At 48.4% G+C, this 15,299-nt stretch overlaps 1 protein-coding gene across 1 annotated transcript in view; it reads right to left on the minus strand.

Annotated features, from left to right (window-relative positions):
* The window catches only part of SLC37A3 (solute carrier family 37 member 3), a 197,322-nt gene that overhangs the window by 159,415 nt on the left and 22,608 nt on the right, over positions 1–15,299 (minus strand). The window contains exon 2 of the mRNA XM_078668180.1: positions 1,246–1,572. Within this exon, the coding sequence (XP_078524306.1) occupies positions 1,246–1,343 (98 nt within the window). The 5' untranslated portion in view covers positions 1,344–1,572. The remainder of the gene's footprint in view (positions 1–1,245; positions 1,573–15,299) is intronic.

The raw sequence follows: 15,299 nt of genomic DNA on the forward strand, positions 1-15,299 counted from the left end.
TAAAACAAGCTGCTTTACACTCCTTCAAGACTAAGCCTGAAGGTTGCTCTCCACAGCTACCACTTGGATAGATTTCTACGGTTGTCTGAGAACTCTTAAATCACCATATGGGTTGTCTGGACTGGTGCAAGGTGCCCACTTACATTAGTGGACATCAAATACAACGCCAGCCTCTAACAGGTGTTATCCAATTCATCCTCTGCTATACCTTTGTTGACTCACTGGACTCGGTGCACACCATAACTCTTTTTGGTATGCATATAACTTGCCAAAAAGCCTAGCTTAGCGGCAAAGGGGAACACTGTATTAATACTTCTTGCAAACTGGTTACTGTTAACTATCTGCGGAAACCAAAAACTCCTGCAATATAAAGTTAGCACATAATTAAAATAATCCACATCTGAGACAGGGGATGCTTGGAGTTTTAAAACTGGCCTTGGATCCAACTAAGACCACAGCACATTACAAAAGATTTGCTGGTGGGCTAGGAGGATGCGGTCTAATACCTTCACAACAGAGTGCAGGAGGGAGATAGGACATTAGCTGCCAGGGTCCTCCGGATTACCCTTCTTAAAGATCAGGACAATAAGAGGTCTAGACCAAGGAGGGTGCTTTATGGATAGGCTCTCTGCTGTAAGGCCATTGGCAACAACAGGAGTCCATAATTCTAGGTTGCACGTAAAGCAGTCCAGAGAGACCCCATTCTGACCAGGAGCTTTGCAGCCCGGACTGGCCTGGATTACCTCTTCCAGTGATGGGCAGTACTTGGGGTGAAAGCCCACCTCTGGGACAACAGATGAAGCACTGGTTTTCCCAGATTCGCTGGAATAAACTTCCCTACAGAAAATAGACCAGTCAAGACCGGTAATGGACGAGTCGGTCAAGGGATCATTGTTATCTTTAAGAAAAGGCTGTTTAGTAGTAGACCAGAAAGACTTCTGGTCAACCCAAGGATATTCTTCCTGGAGAGCATCCCAGGCTTGTAACCCGAGGATTTCTTTCCGGGCAGTGATCACTTTCTTATACAACTTCCTACCACATGTGCCCACACATATACCCAAACGCAGCATTAGATTCAAACCCACAATACTGATTGTTCACTCTCAAAAACAAGAAATGAAACTCCGGTCTTTAACGGAACCATTCACACCAAGCCATGAAGGTACCCAAACTCCCACTCCAAAGCCATATTAATGGTACAACATGCGATACACACCTCTACAACTAAAAATAAAACAGAGATACCTGAAGAAAGTAAGAAGAAAAACTGCGATGTGATGGTGTGAATAGGTTGCCAGGAAGCCTCGTGCAGCTGGTCTTCTAAAAATGTCAGGGTTTGCCATCCTTCCAAAGAGCGGCTAATTAAGGTAGTGTTGTCAATGTGTACCATCTGGTGTAGCCTCAAAAAGGACAGTCTTTCATCAGCCTGGATCAGCACTGTACAGGTCCTCATCTGGTACCGCTACCATGGAGATTCTTCAGTCAGAACCATTACCAGTCCTCAAGCAGTCCTCATCTGTATGGTGTAGGTGGACACTGCATGGAGGCAGAGGGCAGTATTCACACTGTGTACTAAAAAACAAGAAGTTATAATGTTTATTAAGCTTCAGCTGAGAAAGCTAAATATATTAAAAATGTACATGTCATAAGTTTGTACTTGCTTACACAGTAGGACATAAATGTGCATGACAAATAAATGTGCACGGTTTCTTTCTCTGGAAAATAGAAAAAATATGAATTAGTTGAAACTGCCCGTCGTGCTGGTGTGTTGTATCTTTCAAAACTAACATGTTATATCCCAATGACAAAGTCTGCACTGTGTTTTGGTTGAAGTGAAAATGTTCTCATATTTTTATATTTGGTGCAGTATTTACTTTCAGGTACAAGAACGTGCTTGACAATGTTGTGCAAAGAAAACAAATTAAAGCAATGTGTGTCAAAGTTGTTATTTTCCTTCTGGTGGAAAATTATCAGGGTGTAATGAATGCATTCACAGAAAATCGTAGTGCAAAATATGTATTTTTTAGAAAGATCCAAGTGTCCAGGCGGAAAGCAACGGAATTTTTATTTTATTTTTAAGTAACATTTCAGTTCCTGTCCCCGACAGGATGTTGTATATAAATGCGCCACAGTTATTTTTACTGCTGCATACACAAATAATTTAGCCTCATGTTTTTCTCTAGGCAATTTTTGTGCAGTGAGCAAAGCATTTTACTGATGATTGGTACCATTTTTGCTAGTTACATTTTTACTGTAATGGTATTGATATGTACTGAACAAATCAAACACTTAGAAATAAGTTGACTTGCCTCCCACTGATCCTGCATACTGGCCCTATTTGGTAGCACAGGACTGTCAACATAGCCTGATCTGCCAAGGGACATATACCCCCCAAGTCCCCACAAAGGAACCCCCACCCCACCTTCGTCTGGCAACGATTTACGAGCTGCGATAATGGGCGGATAAGAACGGTAGAGGTGGGGGTATAGCTGTTGTTTTTAAGGACACTTAACTGGCGTATTACTACAGACCCTTTAGTGGACTGTGAAAGTTTGCCCTTTTCTATAGATTTCTCCCCAACCAATACCTTTTCTGGGCTGCTAATTTACCGCCCCCCAGGACCACCCGGCCAATTTCTCACTGCCCTCACGACCAGGATTTCTAACCTAGCCTGCACACCTTCCAATTTCACGGTGCTGGGGGACCTTAATCTCCATTTCGATGACCCTTCTGACCACTCAGCTAATGAGTTGATATCAAATCTCTCTGCACTCCAGCTCACTCAAAGACTACTTGAACCCACGCATAGCAAAGGTCATTTATTGGATCCGGTCTTTAGCAATCTTCGAGAGCTTACTGTAGGGATTCCCACCCCACTTCCATGGTCGGACCACTTCTTAAACCCCATAACCTGGGAGATTCATAGGTCCACGCTTTCCCTTATTACAAGCCCAGCCTCGGAACGGAATTGGTCCAAGCTTCCAACAGAGCATTGGATCTCAGTTCTTACGGTAACGTACTCTACGCAGGAATCCCAGCCAAACACCTACGATGACTACAACGCATCCAAAATGCTTTCGTCCGACTGATCGTCAATGTGATCCACCGCAGCCACATCACCCCCCGCCTGAGAGACCTACTCTGGCTCCCCGTTGACAAGAGGATCACCGTCAAGCTCCTCACCCACAAAGCACTCCACAACACCGGACCAGCCTACCTGAACAGCAGACTCAGCTTCTACACCCCCACCCGCCAGCCTCGCCCTCGCCACTGTCCCCCGCATCCAACGAATGACCTCCGGCGGCTGATCCTTCTCCTACCTCGCCGCCAAGACCTGGCACACCCTCCCTACCCACATACGGCAGACTCAAGACTTACTCGCCTTCAGAAGACTCCTCAAGACCTGGCTCTTAGAGCAGTAGCAGCACCCCACTCCCCTCAGCGCCTTGAGACCCTCATGGGTATGTAGCGCGCTCTAGAAGTACTATGATTAATTGATTGATTGAAGCTACCAGACCAGCTAGTGACACAAACCCCATTGTAGCCAACGAAAAGTTTAATCACTGGATCCAAACCTCCATTGATCTAGTTCTCCCTAAAAGACCTATTCACAAAAAAGCAGGCAGAAGACTGCTCCCTGGTTCTCTCCAAGGCTAAGAGAACTAAAGCAATCGTGTAGCAAACTTGAACGATCCTGGAGACAAAATTATTCAGAATCCAGGAAACTTAAATAGAGAGGCGAGCAAATCATATAAAACTGAAATCAAAGCTGCACAAGCTGCCTTCTATGAGTAGAAAATCATCTCAGCTGCAAACTCCCTGAAATAAAATTTTGCGAATCGCTAAAACCCTCTACAATTTGCCGCAGAAACAAACTACATCAAAGGGGGCACTCACAAGGTGCAATAATTTGGCGGAGTTTTTCCAACAGAAAATCCATAACATATATATGTCCCTCCGGCTATCCAGAATCAACATTCTGTGACTTCGGCCCAGAGCAATTTGCAGTAGCACAAACGTCATTAGGGCAATTCATCCCTGTTGATCCTGTCTCTTTAGGTTTGATCATGGCAAAAATAAATTCGGCCTCCCCGTATGACCCTGCCCCGCCTCAGCCCTTCACCTTGATTACCGACACCATTCTCCTGGTAGTCCTTGATCTTATCAACTCCTCCATTTCATCTGGAACGATTCCCTTGGAATGGAAATGTGAACTGGTAAAGGCTCTTTCAAAGAAACCTAACCTCAACCAGTCCAATTTAGCCAATTACCACCCTATCTCGCTCCTCCCTTGGATGAGCAAGATTCTAGAAAAACAAATACTACTCTAGTAGATTTTCTGGAATCTAATGACCGTCACTATTCCCAAACTGTCTTTCGCCCCCAACTAGGTACTGAAACTGCCCTTCTTGCTGTAACGGAGGAAGCAAGGAGGATACTGGATCAAGGAGGTACGGCAGCGATCATCCTCCTTGACCTTAGTGGCGCTTTCGACACTGTCAACCTTAACACTTTGATTCTCGGGTTAAAGAATGTGGGAGTGACTGGCACTGCTATAACCGAGCTACAGTCCTTTCTCAGCGACCGATCCTTTCAAGTATTTGCAGGAGATGTTATGTCCAACCAGTTGCCTCTCAGCTGTGCGGTGCCTCAGGGCTCCCACACTGTTTAACATATATAAGAGACCCCTGGCGGAGATTGTCCAACCATCTGGCATTAGATTTTTATCACCTATGCAGATGACACAGCTCGTGGTGGCACCGAACCACCCCGAGAGGTCATCTAGCACCCTAGTCCCCTGCCTTGAGGAAGTTGCCGATGGATGGAGCTCTCTTGCATGAAGCTCAACGGGGATAAGAACAAGCTTGTGCTCCTTGGCAACTCCCACTCCTTCAATCCTGCTCTGCTCTGGCCTAACTGCCTCGGTCAGACACCAGACCCGAAGATCCAGATTAAGAGCCTTGGCATGTGGCTCGACCGCACGCTCAGCTTTAATTACCAGGCTGCTAAGATCTCTGCCACTTGCTACGGCCTTCTGAGGATGCTTCGCAAGATCCTCCCCCTTCTCCCTTTCCAAGCGAGAAGGATCATGGTCCAACCTCTCATCCTCCCTCAGTTGGATTACAGGAATTCCCTCTATCTGGGAGCGCCCCAATCTACCATCTATAAACTCCAGATCATCCCGAACTGTGTTGCTCGCATGCTCCTGCAGATCCCTCGTCGACAATCTGCAAAACCAGCACTAAGGAGCCTTCATTGGCTGCCAACAAAGGCGAGAATCCAGTTTAAAGCCATGTGTCTGACACATAGGGCCTTCTGAAAGAAGGACCCAGCGATAATTCAATCTATGATTTCCCCCTACCAACCTCTCAGAGATCTCCGCTTCAAGTCTTCCTTCCTAGTCGCCACACACAGAATCAGGAAAGTCATATGGGGCAGGCGCTCCTTCTCGCATAACGCTGCCATCTCTTGGAACGCCCTCCCACTGCTCATGCGGAAGGAGCCTAACCTGCTGCGATTCTGTAGGCTCCTAAAAAACGTTCTTTTTAAGAGCCATACATAACTCTCTCCTTCTCTGTCTCTCTGTAATCATTCGCAGCGCTGGGAGGCCTCAGGGTAGCCATCGCGCTATATAAATTCCACCTCATTCATTCATAAGTGGTCTACTATTGAACACCTCATAGGCAGCGTGTAGTCAAATCCATCACATTAGTCTTCAGTCCGCCCTCACAACAGAATTAAAGTATACCCAAATACAACAGTATTTTAGGTCCTGAACCTTACCACCCAAATACAGGTACTCACTTACCAGCAATATCTCAAATGTACCGCCTCTTTAGTCATAGCATATCAATTGTCTTACAGCTGACAAACGGCCCCATGTCACGTGACACCTTCATCTTTGACCTGACCTTTTATGTGCATAGCACACTGCAACTTGACGTTACGCTTTTATCATCCCGGAATGAAAAACGCTAACAATTAGAAGGCCATTACTGGCTTAGGGTTTCATACATATGGAGCCGTTTAACACCTAGATTGTTTAAACCAGCTCATCCGTTGTGCCTTTTTTGTTTTATATCCAAAAGGCTGACTGAGGCATTTACACAGTGCTTCATTCTCCTATGTGGGGCGGCAAAGCACCTTCCTGGACCAGCAACAAGATACTTGAACAGTTCGAAAAGTGTTGTCTTACTTGTAAGCCTACGTTGTAATTGTTGTTGTGTCATGTGGAAGTGACCAGAGAGGCGCACTTTTCTTGTCTTGGGACCTAGAGCCTAGTGATATGGTGTGTGAATGGTGTGAGAGATAGACATACCAGATAAGTTGCATCACCTTGTCTCTTTACTTTCACCACCTACAATGCAAACAAGCATTTGCAATGCAATAGGTCATGCAATTGCTTGAGTGTGAGCTAGTGGCATTGTAAATGATAATGCCTTTTATTTGTGAGTTTAAAAAACCTGCAAGCAGTGCGTAAACATAGCTTGCAGGTTTTGCAAACACATAAAAGAAAGACATTGCCATTTACAATTCCAACAGCTCAACTCTCGCAAATGCGAGCCCTTATGCAATAGCGGCACCCACACTGTAGCTTTCAACATCGTAAAGATTAGTGCAAGTCCCACGATTGTAACAAAAGTAAATGCATAGAACAAACAAGCATTTACAATGCAATAGGTCTCACAACTGCGAATTTTGGAGCTACTGGCATTGTAAAAAAATTATAAACAATTGTAATTTACAATACCAAAAGCAACACCTATTGCTTCTCCCCGGAGACCCTGTGTCCCCCCTCCCCCCGCAACCCCCTCCCAACAGACTCCATGCTTTTCACTCATGTACAACCCCGCTTTTACACAGAGTCAAGGTTTGCGCGTCCCTGAGCCAGGCGCAGGCTGTGCTGCCAACCTGAACACTTTGTACCAATGATGTCAGTGAATGCAGGCTAATGCAGGCTAATGAGAGGCACCGGCACTACACGCCGAGGTGCTACTCCGACGACAGAGCCACACTAGACACTGAGGCTTATTTCGTTCACAGCTCATTGGCGCGTCTGATCACCCATCCGTCATACGACGAACTCCAGCGACACCCCTGCTTCAAGGCGCCACCTGCGCTTCTTGAGGCTGAGGCTAAGCTTGAAGGAATGCAAATACTCTGGGCAAAAGCCACCATGATATGACGTAGGACTGTGAGGTACAAGCACGCCACTGAGGCCCTGAGCGCCTCAGACTTGTCACTTAACGCGGCGCTCGAAGACATAGCCATTCAACTCACAGCACTTTGAAGTTTAAGACTTTCACATGTTTCAACAGCTTGTTGAACTGCTCAGGGTCCTTCTGTAGCGTACTTTGTGCTGATCCACTGGGATATATAGTACATCTTTAGGTCACCTTCACATTCCTGCCCGCCACGTCACTCATCTCAGCCACCTAATCTTCCAGCAACTAATGGTTACAGTTTGCAGTCTGGCTGCACCAGATTCTTTTGTTTTTGCTTATTGCACCCTATAAGCTAAACTCTCTTTAAAATAAAATACAGGGCTGGGTCTGTTAATGGGAATTTAAGGTGCTAATGCAGACTGAGTTAGCTACAGGGATGTGGAATTCCTGTAGCCCGACGCCCAGGACATATTGTTCGGGGTCAAGGGCAACAAGTTTTCATGTGTATTTTGTCCTTGGGACCAGTAGGCCCAACCCCCTGCAGCACAACCCCTTTGGCTTCCAGTTTGCAGTACCACATTATGGATAAGGGAAGGACTATATTTGCAGTTAAGGTAATATGTGTGTCCATGTATTAATGCCGTTCAAACTTGTATTTATGCTTGCTTAATGTAAAGCCTTTAATATTAGGGCGTGCACTAAAAGTAAATGTTGTAAGCTCGGCCTGCACTACTGAAGGTGGTTCCAGTATAAATGTGTACACACGTTTTCAAAGTTTAGTAATATGAGGCTATGTATAATGCTCTCAGAATGCTCTCTAATTATATGCAAATATTTGCAGAAGCTTGAAAGCAAGAGTGATAATTCTTTGCTTTCAAAATAAAAAAAAATATTTTGCTAAACTACTATAAGAGTTTAGGTACCATATCTTTGCAGCATCATTTAGTAACATGTTGACATATGCTTGTATTTGCCAAAAATATTCATAATGGAAAATCAATGTAACGAGTTTAAATAACATTATGGGAAACAAAAATAAACAAGCATTGGCAGAGCCAGTAGGTCTGAAATTGGTGGTCAGCCTTTGGTTTTGTCAATGAGTGACTTGTTTAAGCATGGTTTTTGAAAAACCTTATTGGTGTGGGAGTTGCTCAACCCGCACAATTCTGAGAAGCATTGGCAAAAGCAAAAACATATTTTTGGTCTCAAAAAGCACATTGCCACAGTAGTTCCTGGCACTGATCAAAACTACATTGTGTTCCAATATGCTCCTTGTAAAAGAGTGGAATACTCTAAATCACAGAGAAGCCAGATGGTAGACAGACAGAGCGAGAGAGAGAGGCAGAATTTTATTAAATCCGTGAATTCACAAGAAGTTACAGAAGTAGGCCAAGAAATAGTACTCCTCGAAAATATTTGTGAACTACATTTTAGCATGAGCAAATGTGCATGTGAAAATCTGAATGTTTCAAGTTCACTTTTCATCCAACCACATTTTTCCCAACCCTGGAAAAAGATTTACGTCTTCCACTGTCAAGAATACATTCTAACCTTTTCAGTATGGGAAAAGATAAGAAAAGACTTGGTTAAACCCCCTTAAAACATGCATGTTAGTAGGTTTGCAAAGACTCAAAAGGGCATTCCAACCCTTGAACTATTGTCAACATGCAACTGACCCGCCACCTAGAGGACAACAACGTCTTAGACCCGTCCCAGTCTGGATTCAGAAGAAAACACAACACCAAAACAGCCCTCATCGCCGCCACAGACGACATCAGGCGCCAACTAGACAACGGCAATACATCAGCCCTCATTCTCCCGGACCCATCAGCCACCTTCTACACGGTCTGCCACCGCACACTAAAGACACGCCTCCAAGAAGCCGGAATCCAAGAGAAGGCCCTCGACTGGACCACGTCCTTCCTCCAAGTCAAGTTAAAATTTGTATAGCGCACTACTCACCCAGAGGGTCTCAAGGCGCTTGAGGGAGGGGGGTACGTTACTTATCAAATATCCACGTTTTTAGTTGTTTTCTGAAGGAGAGGTGGTTCTGCGTGAGGCGGAGGTGGGTGAGGAGGGAGGGAGTTCCAGGTTTTGGCCGCTAAGTAGGAGAAGGATCTTCCTCCCATGGTGGATCTTTGGATGCGTGGAATCGCGGCGAGGGCTTGATTGGACGATCGTAGTTGGCGGGTGGGGGTGTAAAAGGTCAGGCGTGTGTTGAGGTTTTTGGGTCCAAGGTCGTAGAGGGCTTTGTGTGCGTGGGTGAGGAGACGGAACGTTATTCTCTTGTTGATGGGGAGCCAGTGGAGGTCTCTAAGGTGACCGGATATGTGGGCTTGGCGGGGATGTCTAGGATGAGTCTGGCTGAGGCGTTCTGAATGCGTTGGAGTTTTTTCTGTAATTTGGCTGTGGTTCCGGCGTAAAGGGTGTTTCCGTAGTCCAGTCGGCTTGTGACCAGTGCTTGGGTGACCGTTTTTCTTGTTTCGGTGGGGATCCAGCGGAAGATTTTTTTGAGCATACGTAGGATGTTGAAGCATGATTGTTAGAACTGGCTATTTCTGGTAGGCTAAGGCTGATGCCAAAGCCAGGCAGAAACCACCATTCTAGTCAGGGAAAGGAAGACACACGCCAAGATAACCCCTGCTCACCCCCTTGGTAGCTTGGCACGAGCAGTGAGGCTAAACTCGGAGGCAATGTGTAAAGCATTTGCGCCAGCGCACTACAGCAACAACATCCTAGGCACACCACAAAAGGAACTCCACACAAGGTTATATGAAAATAACTTCTGTATTGTCAAAACACATCAGATAGAAATCACACATGTACATTGTGCCAACTGGCACGGGCAATATTCACCAGGGATTATTTACAAGACAGGGCCACATGGGCCACTGTCAGAATCTTTAGAAATAGAAATACTGTAAGAAATTAGAATAAAAGGATATAAAATCACTGTTATAAATCACATCCAGTAACTACTGGGAACGGGTAAGTACCACCTACGCATCCCTAAACACCTTAGGAGAATGTCACGCAGGGGACCAGGACCTCACTAGGACCACCTGTACTAAAAAGAACAACCACCTAAGTATCGCACAGCATTTAGGGGTCTAGGAAAGAACACATTACCCATGATGCATAAATATACATTCAGAGGAGTAGTAAAGGGAAACACATGATGCATAAACCTACACATTCAGCGGTGTTAAGAACAAAGCACATGATGCAATAAAAATACATTCAGAGGTACCAGAACAATACAATAGCGCAGAAATCACATGATGTCTAAAAACATTCAGAGGTGCAGGAATAACACACGATGCAAGAAAACACATTCAGAGGTGTAATAACCATACAATTGCGCAAAACTCACATAAGCCACCACCTGTGGCAGTCCCTAGGCCAACTGGCCTTGTTGGGGCTAGGACGCCCTGTGTCTCAATGTCAGGGGCCTAAACGTGGCAGGTGCCCACTACTTGCTGGGCACCTGTGGACATCCCAAGATCTAAACGGTGCAGCTGCCCACTAATTGCTGGGCAGCTGGGAATCAAACTGCGACAGGGTCCTCACTGACCCTTAGGCGCAAACTGCACCACTGCTGGAGCCACACAGGCTCTAAAAACACTGGTCAAACGTTGGAGCCAGACAGGCTCTGAAAACAATAGGCCCCGTGGAGCCCTCAGGCTCTGAAAACAATGGTGCCCCCTAGAGCCTCACTGGACTCTCCAAACGTGGGGGCGACCCACTGCCAACCGGGCCCGCCCTTGGTTGGAGTCGAGATACTGCAAATGCCCCTCGAGCCTCTCAGGCTCGCAAAACAAGTGTGGCGCCTGGAGCCTTCTTGGGGCTCCAAATAATCCAAACTGGCCAAAAGAAATGCCCCCTGAAGCCCTCGTGGCTTCATACTAGCAACGAGCGCGAGATCGCGCTACTGCGGGGGGAGGTGGGGTGCGGACACAGACAATGTGTCCCGGCGCCCCTCCCTTCTCCTCTTCCCCACTCACTCACCGGTTCAGAGGACTCCTGTGCCGGCGGACAGCGCGGCACCTGCGGGGCTCCCTCCTTCCTTACGGGAGCTCTGCGCTGCTACCAGCGGCCTCAGCCTCTGTTTTCCGCCCTTCATCCGGGCCAGCAGAATCCCCGGTCTCCCTCTGCACACGGGAGACCGGAAGGCCGATCTCCAATCAGGGCGCGGCTCTCCACACGAGCCCCTCGTGACGTGGCAACTTCTTCCCGGGGCCCGCCAATCACAGCGCGGCTCTCCGGGACCCGCCTCCAACAGCGGCCCAATCAGTGCGCGGCCTCACAGGGCGAGCCTCCCAGGCCCGCCAATCACAGCGCGGCATCTCCGGCGGCCATGAAACACAGCTCGGGCCGCGGCGGTGAACAAAGGGGCATAACGAGGGGTGGGCACCCTCGCGACTAAAATGAAATATACCAGCGAGGTGGGCACTCGCAGAGGGGCATATAAACGGGAGAATACCCGTACCTAAAAATAAAGTGCACACGAAGCACTCGGAAGGGCACACCAAGGGTAGGAGCGCTTCCCACACGGGATAACCACAGCGCTTTGCCAAAAATCAGGATAAAAGCACCCAAGCCCAAAAATAAGGCGCAGGAAGGCTGTAATGAAGCCTTGGCAAAACCAAAGCCATCCAAAAAGGTATCAGCAGTCCTGGAGATCAAAGGATGGAGCAACAGAGCTCCCAGCAAGGAAAATGCAGCTTCTCCATGCTGCAAAAGGTCCCAGAGATTCCCAGGGGGCAAAGCCAAGTCCCCCCATCAGCCCAAGCAAGGCAGAGGGGTCCCGCAAGAGTCCAGGAAAGTCCATCAGGTGTCCAGGGGCTGGGCAGGGCCAAGGGATTCCCCTGAGTGCAAGCAGCAGCACGCCCCTGGCAGATTCAAGTAAAAAACAAGAACATTTTGGAAGGGGACACAACCCCTTCTTATACACAGAAAAGTCTTTGAAGTCTTTGTGCAGGCAGAGTGAGAACCAGCTAGGACTGGTTATAGGGAAGTCCCTTCAGTATCAGGGACAGAGGTGACAGTCGCCCAGCGGGGAGGTGGAGCCAGCATTGTGGTCAGGCAGGCACAGCCCTTCACTATCAGGTGCTATCTCCTCCCACTTCCCTTGCAGCAGATGCTGCCTTTCATCCCCGGGCTGACTCAGACAACCTCCTGGGGGCTCTGCAGCCCCTGTCACACTCAAACCAGACAGTCAATCCACAAGCAGGCCCAGGCACTCCTGGGCCAGGCTCACCAGCCAATCACGTGCCAGCAGACTCACTACACAAATATGCCAACTTCTAAAAGTGGCACTTCTAGACTAGACACAACCATGCCGCATACACCATTACGCAGCATTCAATCTCACGAGTTCACCCATATCAAACTCGACCCTGCACTCCCCACACATCAGGAACTACCATGGGCATACATATTCCCCATTCATTCCTATGGGAGGGCAGGTCACTCATCACACATACACAGAGAGCACACGCACTTTACACTGTACCACAGTGAAAAAGTGCGCAGAGGCCTAAAATCACCAACCCAGGTTCCAGAAACAGGCTAGGAAAAAGCAAAAAGTTTCGGGGTGAACCTGCCAAAAGGGCCAGGTCCAACAATGATGATGAGATGGCGTTGCCTTGTCTCGTCATCGAGAGGGAGGAGTCTAGGATGAAGCCCAGGTTACGTGCGTGTTCCGTTGGTTTGGGTGCTTTGCCCCGGGCCGGTGGCCACCATGAGTCGTCCCAGGCGGAGGGGGATGATCCTAAGATGAGGACTTCCGTTTTGTCTGAGTTCAGTTTTAGACGGCTGTTCTTCATCCACTGGCTACTTCTTTCATCCCTTCGTGTAGGTTGGTTTTTGCGGTGTTTGGGTCTTTGGTGAGGGAGAGGATCAGCTGGGTGTCGTCTGCATAGGAGATGATGTTGAGGTTGTGTTGGCGTGCGATGGATGCTAGGGGACTCATGTATACGTTGAAGAGAGTAGGGCTGAGTGAAGATCCTTGTGGTACGCCGCAGATGACTTTAGTGGCCTCCGATCTGAAAGGGGGAAAGCGGACTCTCTGGGTTCTTCCAGGGAGGAACGAGATGATCCAGTCCAATGCTTTTCCTTGTATTCCGATGTTGCTGAGGCGTTGTATAAGGGTGTTATGACAGACTGTGTCGAAGGCAGCGGAGAGGTCCAGTAGGGATGAGGGCAGCTGTTTCTCCGTTGTCCAGTAGTGTTCGAATATCGTCTGTTGCTGCGATGAGGGCGGTCTCGGTGCTGTGTTTGGCTCGGAAGCCGGACTGTGATGGGTCGAGGGAGCCGTTAGATTCGAGGAAGGCGGCGAGCTGACTGTTTACGCTTTTCTCAATGACTTTAGCAGGGAATGGGAGGAGCGAAATGGGGCGGTAGTTCTTGAGATCGGTGGGGTCGGCTGTGGGTTTCTTCAGGAGGGCGCTGAGTTCGGCATGTTTCCAGCTTTCCGGGAAGGTGGCGGTGTTGAGGGAGCAGTTGATGACATCTCGGAGATGGGGGGCGATGATGGAGTCTGCTTTGTTGAAGATGTGGTGGGGACATGGGTCGGTTGGCGATCCGGAGTGGATAGAGTTCATCAAGCGGATGGTGTCTTCAGTGGTGACTGGGTTCCAGGCGCAAAGGTTGTTGGAGGGGGGTTTTGGTTCGGAGGTAAGTGGGGTGGACTGGTCGCCAAAGCTGTTATGTATGTCAGCGATTTTGTTGTGGAAGAACGAGGCTAGGGAGTCGCAGAGGTCTTGAGAGGGAGTGATGTCATTGGTGCCGGCGGTGGGGTTGGTAAACTCTTTGGCGATGTTGAATAGTTCCTTGCTGTTGTGGGCGTTGTTGTTGAGTCGATCCTTAAATGCTGATTTCTTGGTGGATCGGATCAGCTGGTGGTGTTTGCGGGTGGCATTCTTGAAGGTGGTCATGTTGTCAGTGTTTGGGTTTTTTCGCCAGGCTTTCTCGAGGGTGCGGCAGATCTTCTTGGATTTCTTAAGGTCTTCATTTAACCAGGGGGCTTTTTTGCTACCTGGCTTGTTTTGATGGTTTTTCAAGGGTGCTAATTCGCTGTGGGTGATCCATTGTGTGATGTTGATGGCTGCTTGATTTGGGTCTAATGATTTGGCAGGAGGGTTTTGGTAAAGCGATGTGAGGAGCTGGTTGGTGATAATTTTGTTCCAGTTTCTGCGGGGGATTGGTTGTGGGTGGTGGTGGGTCGTGGTCTTTTTGTAGTTGAAGTGAATAGCTGTGGTCGGTACAATGGAGACCCGTGGCGTGATTGAAGGAGATGTGCTTGCTGGAGGAGAAGATTGGGTCGAGCGTGTGTCCGGCGTAGTGGGTGGGGGTGTTTACCAGTTGTTTGAGTCCGAGATTGGCGAGGTTGTCCAGAAGGGTGGTGGTGTTGTTGTCGTTGTTCTTTTCCAGGTGGAAGTTGAAGGCTCCTAGTAGAATGTATTCCTCGGAGGGGAGGGCGTGTGGGCTGATGAAGTCTTTGATGTCTTCGCTGAATTGTGTGCGGGGTCCAGGGGGTCTGTAAATGAGGGTGCCTCGGAGAGTGGTGTTAGGGTCGGTGTGGATCTGGAAGTGAAGGTGTTTGGCGGCTGCGAGGTTATAGTCGGAAGTGGTCGTGATGCGGATGGTGTTCTTATGAACCGATGGCGATGCCTCCTCCTGTTTGGTTGATGCGGTCCTTTCGAATGATCTTGTAGCCATCCGGGATGGCTATGGCGATGGCAGGCGCTGATGAGGCGTTCATCCAGGTTTCTGTAAGAAAGGCGACGTCCGGCGTTGTGGTGTCTAGTAGGTTCCATAGTTCAGTGGCGTGTTTGTGGACCGAGCAGGTATTGAGCAGGATGCACTTCAGGTGGTTAGTGTCGGGGTTCTGTCTGGCGTTAGTGGATTTGGTGTGGGTTCTGATGCAGTCGAACTTGCAGGAGTGGCTTACCTTTGGCGCGCCTTCGGCGTGAACGCTGCGCGCAAATGCCTTCGTCATTAGTGGATAGTGGAGGGGGCGGAGCGAGGGAGGAGCCGCTGGGAGGCGGGAGCGGGGTGGAGAGACGGGCTAGGAGGCACAACAACAAAATGGCAGCAAAAACAAAAGCGAAACAGGACGAGATTGGGGCA

Source organism: Lissotriton helveticus, chromosome 1_1 (genome assembly GCF_964261635.1).
Source record: "Lissotriton helveticus chromosome 1_1, aLisHel1.1, whole genome shotgun sequence".
Classification (NCBI taxonomy): Eukaryota; Metazoa; Chordata; class Amphibia; order Caudata; family Salamandridae; genus Lissotriton; species Lissotriton helveticus.